The sequence below is a fragment of the Ictalurus furcatus genome, chromosome 2 (genome assembly GCF_023375685.1).
Source record: "Ictalurus furcatus strain D&B chromosome 2, Billie_1.0, whole genome shotgun sequence".
NCBI classification, from domain to species: domain Eukaryota; kingdom Metazoa; phylum Chordata; class Actinopteri; order Siluriformes; family Ictaluridae; genus Ictalurus; species Ictalurus furcatus.
In genome coordinates this window covers 27235069-27255554 of record NC_071256.1, presented here as the reverse complement: position 1 = coordinate 27255554, position 20486 = coordinate 27235069, and the positions used below count along the sequence as shown (strand labels likewise).

The following is a 20486-nucleotide window of genomic DNA, read 5'->3' as shown; positions in this document are numbered from 1 at the left end:
ATTAATTATTTTTTTAAAAAAAAATTCTAATATCTCTAACATGCTGAAATGTCCAACTAACTTGTATGGATCCCTGTTCTTTGGGCATAGTGTTGAGACGACATCACAGTCCGAGGCTGTTCTCCATTTCTGCACGCAGTTTATTTTTCTGGATCTGAGGTAGAGAACAAACTTGTATCAGCCAGGTCCTTAGTACACACTTGTCTCACTTTGGCACATGATAATTTTTCTAGAACATAATGAACCTTACTTTCCCTGAGGCAGTAAGTGGATAACTCTCAATGAACATCACATAATGTGGGATTTTGAAGTAGGAGATCTGAAATTACATAAATACACTTGGTGGGTTTTTTTTTTTCTTCTTTGTTTGTTTGTGTAAGAATGTAGTCATTCCTGTTACCTGGTCTTTGCAGTAAGCCTTGATCTCCTCCACAGTACAGTGCTGACCTTCTGCTACCTTAATGCAGGCACAAACCTGCTCTCCCAGCCTATCGTCTTTCACACCGACCACCTGTAGGTTTCATGCCGACAGGAAAAAAGGAAAGAATGTTCCAGTTAGTCCTCTATACTCCGACTGTAACTCCTGCACTAATGCCTCCTTGTGGTGTATTGAAGCAATGACCAGGCTTACTTGAACATCTTTCACTTTCGGATGTTTGTGTAAAAACTGTTCAACCTCAGCAGGGAAGATCTTTTCCCCACCACGGTTAATAACATCCTTCATGCGTCCCTCGATACGACAGTAGCCATATTGATCGAGGCTGGCAATATCACTGGACAGAATAAAAGAATACAGATCCTTTTACCATGTATGAACTCTTGTTCCCTACCTAATGTACTTCATGCCACTATTCCCAATGGCATGAAAAGGGTGGATCTGACATAAGCAACATCTCACCCCGTCTTGTACCAGCCGTCCTCTGAGATGCTCTCCTGTGTTCTGTCAGGCTCGTCCCAGTAGCCCTGCATGACGCAGTAACCTCGAATGAGCAGCTCTCCAGGTTGTCCCAGAGGAAGCAGTTGCCCAGACAATGAATCCACTACCTTAGCCTGAAAAATAGAATTTGAGTGTGTAAAATATTCCAGTTTATTAGGGACACGTACTTTGTACCTACATTTATTGGATACTTTATCGGGTGCAACCATCATATAAGCTGCACTGTAGTAATTTGTCAGCCTCTGTCTACATTTTTGTCCACTCTGTGGGCCATTTTCAGAACAGCAGCTACAGTGGCATGGTAGTGTTACAGCAACATAACATTAAAACCACCAACAAGTGACGTGAATAACAATGACTCGTTACTGTGACACCTGTTAAGGGGTGGGATATTTTAGGCTGCAAGTGAACAGTCAGTTCTAAGTTGATGTGTTGGAAGCAGGAAAATAATTAACTGAGCGACTTTGACAAGGGTCACATTGTGATGGCTAGACAACTGGGTCAGAGCATCTGCAAAGCGACAGGTCTTGTGGGGTGTTCCCGGTATGCAGTGGTTAGTACCTACCAAAAGTGGTCTGAGGAAGGACAACTGATGAACCAGCGACAGGGTCATTGATGTGCATGGGGAATGAGGGAAAAGCCCGTCTGTCCTGATCCCACTGAAGAGCTACTGCAGCACAAATTGCTGGAAAAGTTAATGCTGGTTATGATAGAAAGGTGTCAAAAACACAGTGCATTGCAGCTTGCTGTGTATGGGGCTGCGTAGTTGCAGACTGGTCAGAGTGCCCATGCTGACCCCTGTCCACCACCGAAAGCACCTGCAATGGGCACATGAGAATCAGAACTGAACCATGGAGCAATGGAAGAAGGTGGTCTGGTCTGATGTATCACGTTTTCCTTTACATCATTTACGTTGCTTACCTGGTTAAGAGATGGCACCAGGATGCACTATGGGTAGAAGGCAAGCCGGCAGAGGCAGTGTGATGATTTGGGTAATGTTCTGCTGGGAAACCTTGGGTCCTGGCATTCATGTGGATGTTACTTTGGAGTACCACCTTTAGGTAGGTACCACCTACCTAAACGTTGTTGCAGACCAAATACACCCTTCATGGCAACAGTATTCTCTAATGGCAGTGGCCTCTTTCAGCAGATGATATGCCCTTCCACACTGCCAAAATTGTTCAGGAATGGTTTGAGGAACATGAGAGAGTTCAAGATGTTGATCTTAATTTGATCGAGCATCTGTGGGATTTGCTGGACAAACAACTCCAATCCATGGACCCACCTCACAATTTACAGGACTTAAAGGATCTGCTGCTAATGTCTTGGTGTCAGATACCACATATATTACATATATTAGGCAGATGGTTTTAATGTCATGGCTGATTGGTATATTTGCCACTTTATTATACCTACTAACCTTGTTGGTCTACCTGTGTCCACCTAGAGATTACAGTGCGTCTTTTTCCATGTACAATTTGTACTAATTTGCCTGTAGAAGATGGGGGTGTAGTTTAATGGTAGGGAGGTGTTTGAGGGATGAGCTACCAGTGTAATTACTAATAGTGCACACCTGAGCCTTGTTTTCCCTGTAGACTAATGTTATCTCTCTCTCTCTTTCTCTCTCCCTGAACAGTTAACTGAGCATATATGGCCATGAGCAGAGCAAGTCAGAATGCTGAGAGGAAGCTGCTACAATATTGAGTTGATAAGTTTTAGGCTGTGTTATTGACTGGCTACTCTGCCAAAGCCACAAGCTTAAATAACACACTCATGTGTGAGCTTCCCTACCTCTCCAGCCATCCATCAGTGGACAGTTTCTGACAAGCTGAAGCTTTGTGGATGGTAGAATGTTTCTCAACCCAGAACTGATATTGAGGTTGGCTAAAAATCCTGGCAACACTGCTATGCCTGATACACCAGTGCCCTACACACACTACCATGTTTCTCATTGCCCTGCTGAGAATGATTTACCACCCAAATATCTGGTCACTTGTGGTCCTATGGTGGTCCTGTTTGCTTTACAAACAGAAGAGGAGTAGGGCTAATAGGGATATCAGTACTACCTGAGGAAATGTACACTTTATATCTATTCTGATGCTAGAAAATGTTCTTCAGTATGATGCCATTTTGCTTATTTCATAAACAATTCTGATCAGTATACTATACTTTAAACATTTTTGTTGGTGTCACAGAACTAAAAAATTTCCCATCTATATATACATTTAAGTGACAAATCGTAAGAGAATATATGCATAGTGTGTAAAAAGAAGTTAAGTGATTGGAACCACCAGACCTCAGTGTGGTCCATGATGTACCCAACAGTGTCAGTCTTATGCTTCAGCCCGTCCAAAGGAAACCCCAGAAATGTGATCGGACTGTTTTCTGTAGTTCCGTAAGCCACCTGATATTTGGAAAGCATGGAGATAATTTTTTTTTTATCATGCAAACATAGATTTCAATGTGTTTGTGGGTGTGTATTTCAAGCATCAACAACATAGCAGGCAAACACTTACCGTTATCTCTTTAACCTTCATGTCATTTATCACTCTCCAAATGACTTCAGGGGGACATGAGGACCCACCCATGACACCTGGCAGTTCAACATTCCTGAGTTGCATTGATTACCACTGGATTGAATATTAACATCAAAATTACAAACTAAACTTTTACCTGTCTCAAGTGAGGATAGGTTATAGTTCCCAAAATGCTGATTCAGCAAGTCAATGTACATTGTTGGGGTACCATAGATAACTGTGCATCTGGGGAAAAAATCCAGAATAAATCCTAAATGCAACTAATTAGTATGTTCTCTGTCCCTCTTGCTTAAATCTCTAACAAGGTGGAATTAACTAGCAGGTTATATTTAATTTTTTCCCAGTACACACTAAAATGCAATCAAATATCAGTAAATCCAACTATACTTCTCTTTCTCGATAGCCTCCAAGTTTGCCTGTCCATCATATGCAGTTGAAGGAAAGACCAACGTGATGCCATGAACTGCCATGCACATTCCACTCAAAACAGACCCAAAGCAGTGGTACATGGGCACAGGAACACAAACTCGCACATTTGTCTAGGGAGAGATCGTGTTATGTTAAGCCGGGTTCACACTGTACGATTCTGGCCACGATTTGGTTGTCTGCGACAAATTTTGTGAATCCTAAAAGATTCCTATTAATCCTAGGCCAAAATCTGTAGTCTTTTATCGCTAGTTTGACGTGTTCCCCGACTGCCGATTAACGGCCGTCACGATCAAATTTCTCCGCCGATTAAATTCTGGCAGTGTAGGAAGATTTGAGGCACGGTCCTGTAGTGTGGCTTCTCCTACTCCGTACCAGTCTTCTTGCATGCATCTGTTTTTCGCGTCTTGACTGTCATACAGTCTGATATTAATCACAACTGAGATCCTACAGTGTGACATGGCTTACAGAGGGGAACATGTTCATAGGGTCTGACAGGCAACAGACGCAAAGGACTATTAAATATCACACAGTGTGCACCCGGCTTTATATGAGATCCACTCTAACATTCTTCTGTATTTTATTGTTCTTATTTTGGTTTAAAGCAATATTGTTAGTCTATCCAATGAATTATATTTTAACTTGTAAGTGATTCATTAGGAAAGCTCACTCTCCAGTTGTAGCCCATGCGCAGCCCGCTGAAATACGCATTGTTCACAATGTTGTGATGGGACAGGGTGACACCTTTTGGGTTCCCTGTTGTACCCTGGGGAATGAAAATAAAGAAAAGTAATGACTCAAACTAGACAACTATTAATGTACAGTGAAACACCAGAACAGACACCACAATCACTATTACACACCCAGTCAGTGAAAGAGTAAGCTAAAGTTAACACCAGTCACAAGACACCTGACAGGATTGGTGCTATGGAAGAAATGGCACATGCAACTAATTTTTTGACCATAGACTTTATGGTCAAGTAATTCTGGCATGATTGTCACTTGAATAAACACTGCATTTCTGAGCAAGCAAGGTATTTCCTTGACTTTCATTCGAACCTGATCCACCAACTTATTATTGCATTATTGTATTATTTTCATAAGAGAATCTAGAGCAAAGGACATCACTGTATGTAAATGTGTTTTTATCTGGTTTAACTGCCTTTAATATTTACATTTATTCATTTAGCAGACGCTTTTATCCAAAGTGACTTACAAATGAGAAAATACAAGCAAATCAATATATCAAGCAGAGAACAATACAAGTAGTGCTAATATACAAGATTTATAATTGAGTTCTAGAGAAGCAAAGTGCACAGAGTAGAGGTGTAAGAGCCAGAGTAAGTTTTTAAATAATGTGGGGTTGGCATTTTAGGGGTTAGTTAAGTGTTCACGGAAGAGGTGGGTCTTTAGCTGTTTTTTGACTATGGTGACAGATTCTGTGGTCCGGATTGAGGTTGGAAGTTCATTCCACCACTGAGGAACAGTTAGTTTTAAATATTTAAATAAATGTAAAATAAATAAATAAATAAATAAATAAATTACACAACAACTTCAACCAGCATAACACTGCTATTAGAGTCTTAATCCAATCCACCCAATCGGTTATACTACATTATGTTCTATTCATGCACTAAAGACCCCTTGTATAATCTCCACGCGAACAGGGTTTGACAGCAGTAAATAATTCACTCTGGTGTCTTGGGAACAAGAACACCAGGTGGGCAGAGCCATTGTGGCTGTTGTGAGATATCTCCAAGCAGATGAATAAGCCAGTCTTTGTAGTCACTCTTCTGATATTGTACTGCTTAAAGTTTGCATGGTATATCCTTTCAATTGTACAGACTTGTACATTATGCAGAAATAAAAGCTGAAATCAGGATGTGGGAACTGTTTTTGTGCTCACCAAATTAATATTTGCTCATTTGAATTTCAGGCCAAGTGGTATTTATTTCTCATAGGTTACGCTGTGAATGCATTACACGTCATACCGATGTAAACTGAATGTTAATGGGGTCTTCAGGGCTTAGGATCCTCTCTAATCTGTCCAGCTGCTGGTGGTGCCGACTCTCTGCTGCTTGCATCACATCGTCCACGTTCAACATACCAGACTCCGTTCCGTCTGTCACAATCACATTACGCAGATCTGGCAAGCTAAAAGTCCATATGCAAATGAATTAAACAACTAGACAAAAACACCACTTAAGTGGTTTTCTACCTTTGTCAAGTAGTGTATAATTCAGCGACCATCTAAGAGGATGTTAAGCAAAAAGTAATCTCTTTAAGATTTCTCTAGTCATAACAAACTACTGTTATAAAGCCAAATGTTATCTGAATTGCAGAGTCTATAAATTGATTTTCTTTCTTGCTGTAATCTGTAATCTTGTAATGATGTTCTACCTGGCACTCCTAATACTACCAGACACTGCAGTGTTGAGTTCTGGGCAGATCTGTCTCAGCATATCATAGAACCTCTGACTCTTGGACTGAGTAGGACACACCACTGCATTACAGTGCACCTGTATTCACATGAAAACAACACATTGTAAAAACTAACCATAATATATAAAGAAGAAAACACAATGAGGTGTGTTGTAATCAATGACAATGGTGTGATTTAGCCCAAAGCACCTGTACCACCCTAAATTTTAATGTCCCAAAAACAACATCTGTTTAGCATATTTGTGCTGTTGTGAGGGGGGTTTAATAATTTTTAAACTTGAGTAGTCATTATAAGTTTCATTTTCAGTTGAGTTTGTGGAAACCACTTACAGCATTTGTTGTGTTGAACTATGTCAATTTCTTTTGTTTGATTTGTTCATTGCAAACAGCTGAAAGTCTGTAAATATTGACAATAAACCTGATTTGCAATGAGGGTTGAATAATTTTGCTTGCAACTGTAAAATGTAACTTGTCATGTTACACACAATACAAACCCCTGGATAATATTAAAAAATACAAAAAAAAATGCTTATCGCACCTTTCTCAGGGCAAACGTCAACTCATTGACTTTATAAGCTGGATTCAAAGACACCTGCAAAGAGTTTCTGGTTAATGTCCACCATTTCAAAGATAAACATGTATCCTGCAATCAAAAATAATCATATTAATAATTTGCATGCTTACCATGATGATTCCAGCCTTTGCTGTGGCAAACTGGAACAAGATCCATTCATAAGTATTTGGTCCCCAAATGCCTAGCATGTTGCCTTTCTGCAGGCCGAGTGCAAGAAGACCAGCAGCCAGATGATTTACCTACAAATGAATTTTACATGCTGATAACAACCCAAAAGGTGGTCCCTTCTACTTTTATCAACTTCAAAACAAATCACATTCTGGTAAGATGTTAATGTTATTAAAAATCAACCAGAACCAAGAACCAGTCTTACTGAGGTCAAACCTGATGATGAAATAATTAACCTACTTCATGCTGAAATTGATAGAATGATTTTCGAACTCCGTCTTGAAGAAAGACCACAGCCTCTCGGTCAGGCCATTTATTTACTGTTGCTTGTAAACTTTGACCAACAGTCAGAGAGAGGAGAGACACAGAAGTAGGGCCATGGACATAGCTCATGTTCGAAGCAGGACTGTCAGCATGAACCGATCTATGCAGGACAATAAAGAATATACCAAGATCATGAGTAGTAAAATGTGAATGCTAAAATATGGTGAATTGGGTCAAAATGTATGGCGGGTTTGCCAAAAGGAATAGGCCAAAGTCAAACCACAATAACTTTTTACCAAAGACTTCTCTAAGCTGTAATTGCCAGCAACAATTTTGCAACAAAATACTCATTTGTTTTGTCCAAATACAACCAATTTAGATTTTTTTTAAACATATCTTTAAAACATTGTTAACATTAAATAATTTTTAAATATATACTTATGAATACATAGACTCCTTTTATGTTCATATTTACAAGTACAAAAATGAAATACATTATGTGTGTAAATGTGAAGTGGATATACAGTTGCATCTCAAAAAATCTGAATATCTTGGAAAAGTACATTTTTTTCCCTTAAGTCTAATTTAATTAAAAAAGTGGAACTTTCATATATTTTAGATTCAATATGCATAAAGTGAAATATTTCAAGCCTTTTTTTGTTTGTTTTAATCTTGATGTTTACGGCTTACAGCTCATGGCAATCAAAAATCCAGTCTCTCAAAATATTATATTCAGCGAGGCGTTCCCACAGTGAAATACCTCACTTCAGGTCATCATGGGTTATGACTAACTTAAAGTTACCAAAGAGTAATACAGTTACCAAATAAACTGGTAAATTAATAAACTGGTTTGGTAAATTCTGATTTGAAAAATATAGGCTATTTGTGGGATAAATTTAATACTGAAAATAATTCAAATACAAACATATGCGCATGATTTGATTTAACTTTGTGCTCATTTTGTAACAGTAAAAGCCCATCTTATATATATGTATATATACATATATATATGTATATATACATACATATATATATATATATATATATATATATATATATATATATATATATATATATATATATAAATCCATCATAAATATGTGTAATATATTATTCATGACCCTTTTACAACCAAAAGTACGTACTTTTTACGTTTGACGCTGACCACGCCCCGTTATATGATAGGCACATAAATTAAATCATGTTCTTGCATGTTATAACAAGTTTTGTCTTTCACTATTTTCAGGTCAGAAAATAGATGTTGTTGACCTAATTAAAATAGAAGTCGAACCGTCCTAATTCTCCTTACGTCCCAATGTACCTGATTTCACAACTATTTTTGTGTTAAATTATAAAATACTGTACAATCGTTATGGCGATCTTTAAACAGCCTACAGTTAGGCTGAATGCAATTAACTGAACTTAGAAGCATCATGTGAAATGAAGCTGATCCCTTACCGGCAGTACTGAGTTATTTTCTCACTCTGGCGACTCCAACACGCTTTAAACAGTCCGCTGGAAAAGCCAAAGTGTCTGAACATCTTCATTGCCATAAGGGTGTCAAGCACTTTTCCACCGAAATGTAGGTTTTCTAAAAGCTTAATTAATTCAGCTTCACATCGACCTTCGTTACCTATGTGTGTTTCTGTGTGTATCCGCCCCCTAAAAAAAAAAAAAAACCCGACCCCAACCAAACAAAACAAAAACACTACAACAGAGACAACAAAGCGAAAGGCACTGGAGACTAATCCCTTCAGTTATGCGGAGTGTTAAAGGTGCAATAAACTTTTTTTTTTTTTGACTAGGCAAGGCAAAACTAGTTTATTCACATAGCACATATCATACACAATGGTAATTCAAAGTGCTTTACATAAAGATGATAAGGAAAATACAAGGTATTCTATATATATATATATATATATATATATATATATATATATATATATATATATATATATATATAAGAACAAAAAATAAAAGTAAAGAAATAAAAAAGAGCCAGTTACTGGCATAAAAATATAACACAATACAGAAACATAAATGCTAATTAAGCATATTTATTTGAAGTAACACTGAACAGATATCAAGTCATATTTGTAAAATAGGCAAACAGAAACAGAAGAACAGTGTGACAAAGAACATTTATAATAATATCAAACAATCCAGACAGCATCTGGGTGCAGTGTAGGAGAGCTGCACCACTCAGCTGTACAACTCCTGTTTCTCTGGGGAGCAGGTCAGCAGAGCCTGAGAAGGGAAAAAGAGGAGGAGTGAGAGAGAGAGAGAGAGAGAGAGAGAGAGAGAATGAACCCTGCTGCCTGTCCCAGCCTGCAAGATACAATGGAGCAGACCAAACAAATTATTGAGAGGGAAAGGTGGGGCAATAGATTAGAAGTATTTTGAAGGAGACGAGCAACTAAACCCGCCCCTACTACCAAGCTGGGCCGAAGAAAAGGAGACGCAATATGATCATTACTGTCATTATTTATGGACACACACACAGTACGCCTATCGGCCCACTGCAAGTGTGGGTCGCTACCGGTCGAAATAATGGGCGTGTCGACAGGTATGGGCGTGTCGACAGGCCTTTTCAATTGGTCGCGAAAGCTGTCTGTTCCACTGAAAGGCGGGCCGTAAGCTTAAACGCTAAATCCGACGTAGAGAACGGGTGTGTAACTTGTAGTCACTATCCCTAAGCTTATTTCCCTTCTTTGACTGTAAGAATGGCGATAATGACAATAAAAATATTAAATATAAATGTATCTTTGGAACGGTATGGAAGTATAATAGTGCTAAATATCCTCAAGGCAAAATGACATGTTGAATTACATAAATTTAATAAAAACATATAGTAATAACAATACTTTTTTTGCCCAGCAATTTGACACAAATTGAAGAAAAAACAAAACAAAAAAAAAAACACAGCAATAACAGTGCTTGAATTAGTTTCCTCTGCAATTCATTGGGTTTGTATATTTGATTGAAAACAAAATTCCAGCATTCAAAATTCATCCATCCATCCATCCATTTCAGGGTCACAAGGAACCTGGAGCCTATCCCCGGGAGCATCAGGCACAAGGTGGGGTACACCCTGGACAGGGTGCCAATCCGGGCACAATCACATACACATTCATACACTACGGACACTTTAGACATGCCAATCAGTCTACCATGCATGTCTTTGGACTGGGAGAGGAAACCGGAGTACCCAGATGAACCCCCCGCAGCACGGGGAGAACATGCAAACTCCGCACACACAGGGCCACGGTGGGAATCTAACCCCCGACCCTAGAGGTGTGAGGCAAACGTGCCAACCACTAAGCCACCGTGCGCCGTCATTCAAAATTCAATGCACACATATTCACCTTCCTAAAATATGGTTCCAAAATATTCACTTGTTGAAATACCATCTTCATTATTCGACAGGTAATTTTTCAACACATTATTTTTCAACCTCATAAATTCAGGCTGCAAAAATTCAGGTCTTAAAATTCGGGGTCTTAAAATTTGGGTCTTAAAATTCGGGTCTTAAAACCACAAGAGAAGATGAACCTAGCGGACTGGCACGAAGTTGACTTGACGTTGGATGCACCTTTTAGATTTTTGAAATTTAATTAAATAAACTGTCAAATCATATTTGAACATTGTGATGTTTTTATACCGTATGGACATATACACAAAATAGACCATAGTTTAAAGCTCAATAGCATTTGAAGAGAATGACTTCCAGTCACAAAACCAACTGGAATGTGTTCCTGTAGGAACACTTGTCAGATATGATGCACACCTTTTAGATTTTTGATAAAAAGATGTGTGTTATAGGTGACACCTAGATGAACACTTTTACGTTTTGGTTGTAAGACCAAGTCATTCCCTTCAAATGCTATTGAAGTTAGAAACATGTATACCAATATGTAACTTTAGAGACGGTCCCTTAATTGCTCATATCTGCAAATACCGAACGTCCAACGTCAAACCAACTTTATGCCAGTCCGCCAGGTTCATCTTCTCTTGTCGCTTGTCAACACAATCCCACCACTAGGTGCCGGCCCAGAGTAACATGTTACAGTAGTATCGGCAATCCATTACTCTGCTTGTGAGACCCGGATGTGAAGACTTCACTTTTAAGACCTGCATTTTTGCAGCCTGAATTTGTGAGGTTGAAAAATAATGTGTTGAAATACTACCTGACAAATAATGAAGATGGTATTTTAACAAGTGAATATTTTGGAACAGTATTTTAGGAAGGTGCATTGAATTTTGAATGCTGGAATTTTATTTTCAATCAAAATATACAAACCCAATGAATTGCAGAGGAAACTAATTCAAGCATTGATATTGCTGTGGGTATTTTTTTATTATTATTTATTTATTTATTTTTAATTTGTGTCAATTTGCTGGGCAGAAAAATTTAAGTATTGTTATTGCAATATGTTTTTATTCACTTTATGTAATTCAACATGTCATTTTGCCTTGAGGACATTTGGCACTATTATGCTTTCATAAGTTCGAAATTTGCTTTCTTGTCTGTTACAACTGTATTGATTGCAGATGATAGCAAAAACATATCTGTCATAGAAGTTTCAGTTTCTACCATTTAACTTTTAATAGCCTACAACTATGATTTACAGTTGTATGTTTCTCTGTAATTTCACTGCAAGTGCATGCAAACTAAAAACATGGAAGTTTTGTCTGAGAAGTAATAAAGCAATGGAAATACTGGACGCGTTGATCATAAAACATTGCAACATTAAGCACAGAATTATTAAAAGGTAGACTGCTGCTTGTAGGTGACTAAGAACTATTTAGTAACTTTCTATTAATTGCCATTAAGCAATTTAGCAAACACACAATTTTAACCAATAAAACATTTATTAAATTATCAATGGCGGTAGTGTGGGCCATGTGTTCACAAGTCATTTTGAACAATTTTAGACAAATCCAACATTCACACACACTCACTGGCATTCACAATGTAGTAGCAGTCAATAAAACAAATTTTCTGTTTTGTCTTTGTTTGACTGAAGGAAGTTTTGGCACATCCAACTGCTAATTAGAACAAATCGCCTGCAAAATATGTAGAACACTACAAAAATAGTGCATAATGCAAATGCATCAGTGTATTATGCGGCTGAGAAACCCGGATAGAAAACTGTTATCTGGGCTGCACTGCTTGCCTGTGTTTACATGGGGATCCTGTCAGTCTCCCTCACCCCATCTCATATACAGTAGGTGTGCAGTGAGCAAAAAAACACACAATAAAAGAAAAACGTAATGACAAGAACAAGTTGTAAAACTAGAATAAACATTGGTAGCATTTTTCCGAGATAGAGAAATTTGTTAAAGGGGGTGAAGCTGGCGGCAGAATACAGTGAGGGAAAAAGTATTTGATCCCCTGCTGATTTTGTACGTTTGCCCACTGACAAAGAAATGATCAGTCTATAATTTTAATGTGTGCAAACCTGGTGGCCAACTACAAGAAACGTCTGACCTCTGTGATTGCCAGCAAGGGTTTTGCCACCAAGTACTAAGTCATGTTTTGCAGAGGGGTCAAATACATATTTCCCTCATTAAAATGCAAATCAATTTATAACATTTTTGACATGCGTTTTTCTGGATTTTTTTTGTTGTTATTCTGTCTCTCACCGTTCAAATAAATCTACCATTAAAATTATAGAATGATCATTTCTTTGTCAGTGGGCAAACGTACAAAATCAGCAGGGGATCAAATACTTTTTTCCCTCACTGTATAGGCATACTTATTTTTGACTTATTTAGGTTTTGACTGAAATCATGCAACCAGCTGACTCATTCATGTGTGACCAGTCAAATAAGTTATCAACTCTGATAAATGTGGGTTGTAATTTCCAGTGTTGCACTTTCCACTAACCCTAACTCACAACACCATCACCACAGGCCAACAAAACATACTTCATCATAATTATGCATTATAATATTATAATAATGCATCAAATGCACAAACTTGGCTTTTGTTAACACAATATTTGTTGAGAAATAATAATAATAATAATAATAAACAGTTGTTTGAGAAACGACCCAAATGTAACACTAGAGGGAAGTATTTACTTAAGATTAGACCACAGCATTAATAATAATACTTTATTTGTTTGCTTGTATAGTTGATGCATTCAGCTTAATTCATGCAGCTCTGCAGTCTTTATTCATTCATTCATCTTCAATAACCGTCAGGGTCACAGTGAATTTGGGAGGGAATCATGTACACACAGTAGAATCAACAATAGAATTCTTATGAGTGACATAAAAGATCGGCATAATTTAAAAGTCTTATATTATTAATAATAATAAATGTACCATCAAGTGGCAATCTGCGGGGGCCAAGCACCCTTTGAAAACAGTGCAAGGTGCAACAAACAACGCCCTTAACTGTGCACATGTATGCTGGTTTAATAATCCTCGCTGTGTATTAGACAGATCATACTGATGAGTCTAGAACAGCAGCACTCAAATGTATCTCTTTATTTAAATACAAAGTTCAGATATATAAATATGTTTAAGGCTTTATTTTTACATTAAAATAACTAAAATAAATTCAGAATTAACAAATAGTTTGAACAAGGCTATCATGGATTTTCACAGTGTCAATATTTTTTTATAATTATGCCTATATATTAAAGTAAACATCCTTCATGGGGCATGACCTCCAACCATAACATGACTGACCTTAGGTAGCTAGGCTATTCAGATGGAAATATTTCTTCAAGCAAATATCTAAGTGAAATCATTTTGTACATATTTGGAAAAATACAATGTTATCTATAGCAAGAGAACAATATTCACTCAGTTGGCAATGTTGTTTGGTAAAACATAGAAAACATTTATTTTAAAAAAAATAAAAAAATTTTAGTTGAATAAAGACAATATGTCAATTCCATTATGTGCAAATATAAACCTTCACCACTGAGCTGCTTGAATGGGAAATGAAGGCCAGTATCCATGACTAAAAAATGAGAACATGAATGGCAAGGAAAATATCCATGTGCATTCCTGTATGGTCTGAAATTCTAGTGGTAGTATGCAGAAATGCATTTTACACTGTATCATTTAAACATTAGTGGCAGTATCCGTGTCTTGGACCTTCTTCCTCTGTAAAGGCACTTGGTTGTCTCCAACATCAGAAGTCAGACTGATACTGGGTTTCAAATTGTTTCTGTTTTCAGAGAAAGGCCTCTTCTCTTCCTTGTTACTTTGTCTGTCCAGCCAGTAGAAAGACACCATAATAAAGAGGGCAGCGGTGGAAACAGACACACTGCAGAAGAAGAACACGTAGCTGTACTGGCCAGTAAAATCTGCCAACATTCCTGCAAGAGCAAGATCAAATTCAGCATGAGACACTGTGTCAATAACAGTCTCCTATTTATTAGGGAGATCAGCAGGAAGCTTGAATACATGGTCTTGCTATTTGACTTGAGATTTGAGTTGCTACTGGTTATCGAGTGGAACATTGTGTCTTTGATGTAGTAAAAGCAGGAATGTGCTGACTTTATTTACCTTGAGGAAATCAGAACACTACCAGGAGGCAAACAGGGAGCCATAAAGTGCTAACAGAACTGGACATTGGTACAACACTTTATGTTAGTCTATAGTTTGAGTCCTACATTAGTAACATCTCTAAAACTGCATGTCATTATTTAAAACCATAAATAGCTATACATATTATCACCTTTTAATTGCATATTGTTGATTATAATTAGTTATTTCACTATGAATAGCTCATTTCCTGCTTTATCATTAATATTTTGTTTAATCTTATAATCTTATCTATCTAGAGAGATTTTTCATAATGAAAAGCACCAGATAAATGCTGATGGTTTTTATTTATATAGTCATTTTCATATTATTAACAACACACTTGTCTATAGTTCTAGAAGGCATGCCTCACCTGCTAGAGGTGGGCCCAGAAGAAGCATGACACTCTCCATGATGCAGATGAGGCCCAGGGCTGACTGAAAACGACTCATCTCCACCGTCTCCATTAACACAGTGTAGAGCAGTGAGCCCACGATACTCATGGAAGCAGCAAACACCAGCACATAGCCCAGGAGTGCATGGAAACTGGTCACCGCACCACACACACAGTTGCTCAGGCCATTGACCAAGAGGGCACAGGCGAACACGTAGACAAATTGGCGGCTTCCACGGAAGCGCTTAAGTCCGAAGAACAATGCCGCCGTTGGTCTTACTATGATGTTGACCAGACCGAGGACAGCCATAAGCAGAGCAGCACCCTCCTGCTCTATCCCATGTGCGGTGGCGTAAGGCACCAGGTAGACAAGTGGCACTAAAAAGCCCAACATCATCCACGACACACCCAAGGCATAAGCAAGGAAGCGTGGGTGGGTGCGTATCAAGTCAACAGCCATATGCCTATACAGGAAGGGCACTAGGGTTGACAGGTTGCTCTGCAGACGCCCCTTCAGCCCCGTTTGCTCCTGCTCTGCAAGAAGACCACTGGTTTTACCCTGTGGATTTACTGACTGCATTGGCATTTCCTTCACCTTCATTTTGGCCCCAAGTGGCCTCATGACAGCCCCACACACACAGCAGTTGAGCACTACTCCACCTAGCACCATGAAGCTGCCTCGAGAGCCAAACTGCCCCAGCAGAAAGTTGGCCAGCAAGGGCAGAGTGCCTAGTCCCAGCGCTGTTCCTGTGGAAGAGAGGGCACTGGCAAAGGCACGGCGGCGTACAAAGTAATGGCCCACCATGGTGACTGATGGCTGGAAGCACAAGCAGAATCCCAGTCCTGTTGGGTGAAGAAAAAAAACTCACAGAATTACTTCCCTGAATCCAACAAGTGCTTCTGAGAAAGACTTCACTGATTCCACTGTGTAGCAGTCCTCTGCTGATATAAAATGTTCATATCATTATATATAGCGGCCATCAAGCTAACCAATTTTATGATATTATCACAATTTTCTTTTTTTTTTAATTACCATCTATTTACCTTGACCTCTTCTCTGAGCTTTGCCCCTGTAAAATCTGAGTGAGTTTTATCCACCATGTTTTAATTTACAGTACATGGAACTCTATGCAGTGAACAGAATTGTGGAATTGCCTAGGAAAGCAATGGTTCTTTTAAATTTGCTCAAAATAAGGAACCAAAGAAGATTTAAAAAAAAAAATGCATGCCTCATTTCTTCCCCAATGCTTGGTTACTCCTCCCCTTCTTCTGTCTTGAGATTTAGTCAATTTAGTCCATTCTTCCACTAACTGGGTGCACAATTCAGCTAAAATTTTGGAGTCCTATTCCTGTGTTGCCCCTGCTGTTCCAAATAATGCCACAAGTCTCCTTTTGCTCAGAGTCCAACTGAACCATTCTCACGGTCCTTCTCACTAATTTTATACAGCAATATCTCTGTAAATACTGTGTTTCAGGTGTTCTGTACCCACCTTTGAAACTGGTCATCAACTGGCAATCTGGGTCTTTTTGTATATTCATACTGAATACAGACACTTTATAGACAATTTAGACACTGTACTGGTGGATGCAACCAATTTTCTGTCCAGGGAGCTTAAATGTCCTTATGTGGCTTCTGAATGGAATATTCTTTATCCTGTGAGCAAGAACACTACCTAACTAGAAATCCTCCACATAAATGGAACACTGAGATATTTTGAATTATCCACATTAGCAGTATTTTGTGTGCTGAATATTATGATTATCGGCACATGTATACTATGCACATGTGTTATATGCAAGACTCACCTGTGATGACTCCAGTGCCAATGTACAGGTCTGCCATGGTCTGAGCGAAAGAGCTGACTACCATCCCGATTCCACTCAGGATCCCACCCACCATTATCGTTGCACGACAACCAAAGCACTCCACGAGAATGCTGCATACAGGGCCTACAGAGAAATATTAGCATTGTAATACAAACAACAATACGCATGTAGTCATACACACAAGACAAAGCACACGCAAATACCCAAACCCTGACATGACAATAAGAGTATCTGAATTGCAGATAAACCCTTTTAGCATCCGCACACATATGGAGATTATCTGAGTAAAATATAATAGATGAGGATTGCAGTGGGGTATACAAACACTGTGTACTACTCAGAATTGATGCAAATCCTCTTTCATGATTACAAAAGGGAACTTGAGCATGAACAACCTTTTTTCCAGGTTTATGTACAATTGTATGCAAATGTTTGGGCACCCTGGACAAATTACCTATTTTGTTCATTTAAATAAAAAAAATTAACACAAGCTCTTCAGCAAACTATATAAGAATTAAATATTAATGTACAGCAAATATTAAGGCTCAGCTGTTTAGAGGAACTCATGGTTGTTGAGTGTTAGCACAAGGTTTTAAAAATCAGAGAATTTGTTATGCTCTGGAATTATTCCTAATGCCAATTATTGACCTTCCTAATGAGTCTTAATGAGTCAGCCTAACAAGTTAATTAGCTCCTGAGACTTTGTACCTGGAAGGGTATCCAAATGTTTGTACATGCCACAGTGACTTGAGTCACATTTCTTTAAGAGTAAGCTTTCAATAAAATGCCTTTCTTCACTTTATCTGACTACAGCTCGGCTCAACCACACGCAAGCCAACCAGGACGGCCAGGAACCTTGGGGTGATTCTCGATGACAACTTGACCTTTACAGACCACGTCTCAACAACTGCACAGTCATATAGGTTCATCCTGTACAACCTCAAGAAAATCAGACCCTACTTCACCGAACAGGCTACACAGATACTAGTCCAGATTCTTGTTATTTCAATACTGGACTACTGCAACTCACTACTCTCGGGCCTCCCAGCCAGCTCCATCAAACCCCTTCAGATGATTCAGAATGCAGCAGCATGCCTCGTTTTCAACCAGCCCAAGAGAACCCATGTCACACCCCTCTTCATCTCCCCCCACTGGCTTCCTGTAGCCGCCCGCATCAAATTCAAGGCCTTGATGCTCACCTACAAGACCTTGTCTGGAACAGCACCCTCCTACTTCAACTCTCTCCTGAAGGCTTACGTTCTCTCACGCAATCTGCGATCAATCAACGACCGACACTTAGCAGTACCTACTCAGCGTGGCTCAAGGTCCCTTTCATGAACATTCAAACTAACTGTTCCTCAGTGGTGGAATGAACTTCCAACCTCAATCCAGACCGAAGAATCTCTCACCATCTTCGAAAAACAGCTAAAGACCCACCTCTTCCGTGAGCACCTAACCAACCCATGAAAAAATAAAATAAATAAAATAAAAAAAATTTACTCTGGCACTTACATCTCTACTCTGTGCACTTTGCTTCTTCTGGAACTCAGTTAACGGATCTTGTATGGTAGCACTACTTGTATTGTTCTCTGCTTGATATATTGATTTGCTTGTATTTTCTCATTTGTAAGTCGCTTTGGATAAAAGCGTCTGCTAAATGAATAAATGTAAATGCAAATGTATTTATTTCTTCTAAGTCTGATAGAACATTGTGGGAGAAAAATCTTGAAATACATCAGAGTTCATACATATATTTTTTGTACCACTTATCCTACACAATGTCACGGGGGAGCCTGGAACCTATCCCTGGGAACTCAGGGCACAAGGAGCAGGGACAACCCATCACACTTCATCATCATAGGAATCATTACATGAAAATAAAGCAATAAATGTGAAAATAAATCTCATTGTATCTATGGATTTATATGAATCCATTTCCGACCTCCTGCATGTAGTACTGCTGTCATGATGGCTGGCACCCAGGATGTTTCAGAGTTGCTCGCCTGGAACTCTTTTTGCAAATCTGTGTAAAAGATGCCAATGCAGGAGGGGAAGGCAAGTGTGAGTGCCAAGACCAGGATAGTAGCTGTCAGTACAGCCCAGCCCCAGCCTCCATCAGGTGCCAGATGTCCACTGTGTTGCTCTCCTGCTACTCCTGTGTGGCACTGCAACCCCTCATGGAGGCTGGAGAATTCTACATCCTGATCATCCTGATCCTCAGGCTCGTAGCTATGTTCCTGGCCTTGGCCTGGCCCTGTATCTGAAAGATGTGAAGAGGAAGTCCTGCTCCATGTCTCAGGGCTTTGGCTAACATCCACAATGGCTCTTGCCTGGTGGGTGATGGAGCCATTGCTTACTGTGGTCCTTGGGGTCTGAGGAACATCTACGCCTTCGGTCATTCTGTTTGCCAGAGGGGCTTCTCTTCCAGCTGCTGTCTGCACGGATCAGAGGACAAAAGAAAACACTCAATAAAGCCTGAATTTCCCAAAACCTTTATAGTTTGATACATTGTGATGCACTAGATGGTATATGTACCTAAAAGTGATTTATTACAAATCTATCTCTAGAAGAAGAGTGTACAGCATGGGCCAATGTTCAGCACAGCTGGGTAATTATTCCCTACTGACCTAGTTATTACCTCAAACTATTTGCAGTCTAAGACCTCTTCCACAGGGAAAAAAAAGATATAACACATTACTGTGGCTGGCATAATTATAAACCAATTGTTGTTAAACCAAAAGTGGTCACTAATGCTGTCATTATTTTTGCCATAATATTTTGTCTCTTTAGTCATAATGAACTCATTATTCATTATGAGTTATTATCTTGTTATATACACATATTATTTTTGACTCCTAACACTTAAACTGATGAAATTACATCATTTTGACCCTTTCAATTTGATGTAATATACCTGAATACAGTGAATTACCAATCATTAGATGTATTTCATATGCACTGATCAGCCATAACATTAAATCCACCTGTCTAATATTGTATACAGTTGCAATCAAAATTATTCAACCCCCAAAATACTGGAGACTGGAAAAGTCATTATAAGTTGCATTTTCAGTTGAATTTGGGGAAACCACTTGAAGCATTGTGTTGAACTATTTCAATTGCTTTTGTTTGAGTTGTTCATTGCAAACAGCTGAAAGTCTGTCAATTTTATCAACCTGATTTGCAATGAGGGTTGAATAATGTTGATTGCAAATGTAGATCTTCCATGCGCCGCCAAAACACCTCTGTCCTGTCAAGGCATGGACTCCACAAGTCCTCTGAAAGTGTGCTGTTGTATCTGGCACCAAAACATTAGCAGCAGATCCTTTAAGTCCTTTAAGTTGTGAGGTGGAGCCTCCATGGATCGGA

The 20486-nt window shown here is 38.9% G+C and overlaps 2 protein-coding genes across 2 annotated transcripts; both read right to left on the bottom strand.

The window, feature by feature from the left end:
- Positions 1-30: 30 nt before the first annotated feature.
- LOC128617572 (medium-chain acyl-CoA ligase ACSF2, mitochondrial-like) lies at positions 31-7104 on the bottom strand. Its single transcript, XM_053640763.1, has 9 exons — positions 7027-7104; positions 6301-6419; positions 5892-6054; positions 4571-4666; positions 899-1050; positions 632-773; positions 401-511; positions 251-319; positions 31-154 (listed from the first exon to the last, which is right to left on the bottom strand). Exons 1-9 carry the CDS (start codon positions 7102-7104, stop codon positions 104-106), a joined length of 981 nt encoding a protein of 326 aa, XP_053496738.1. The 3' UTR covers positions 31-103.
- Positions 7105-14249: 7145 nt separating this feature from the next.
- Positions 14250-19704, bottom strand: slc16a5b (solute carrier family 16 member 5b). The gene is made up of 4 exons (XM_053640311.1): positions 19060-19704; positions 17097-17240; positions 15270-16133; positions 14250-14688 (listed from the first exon to the last, which is right to left on the bottom strand). The coding sequence occupies exons 1-4, from the start codon at positions 19514-19516 to the stop codon at positions 14432-14434; spliced, it is 1722 nt and encodes a 573-aa protein (XP_053496286.1). The 5' UTR covers positions 19517-19704; the 3' UTR covers positions 14250-14431.
- Positions 19705-20486: the final 782 nt, after the last annotated feature.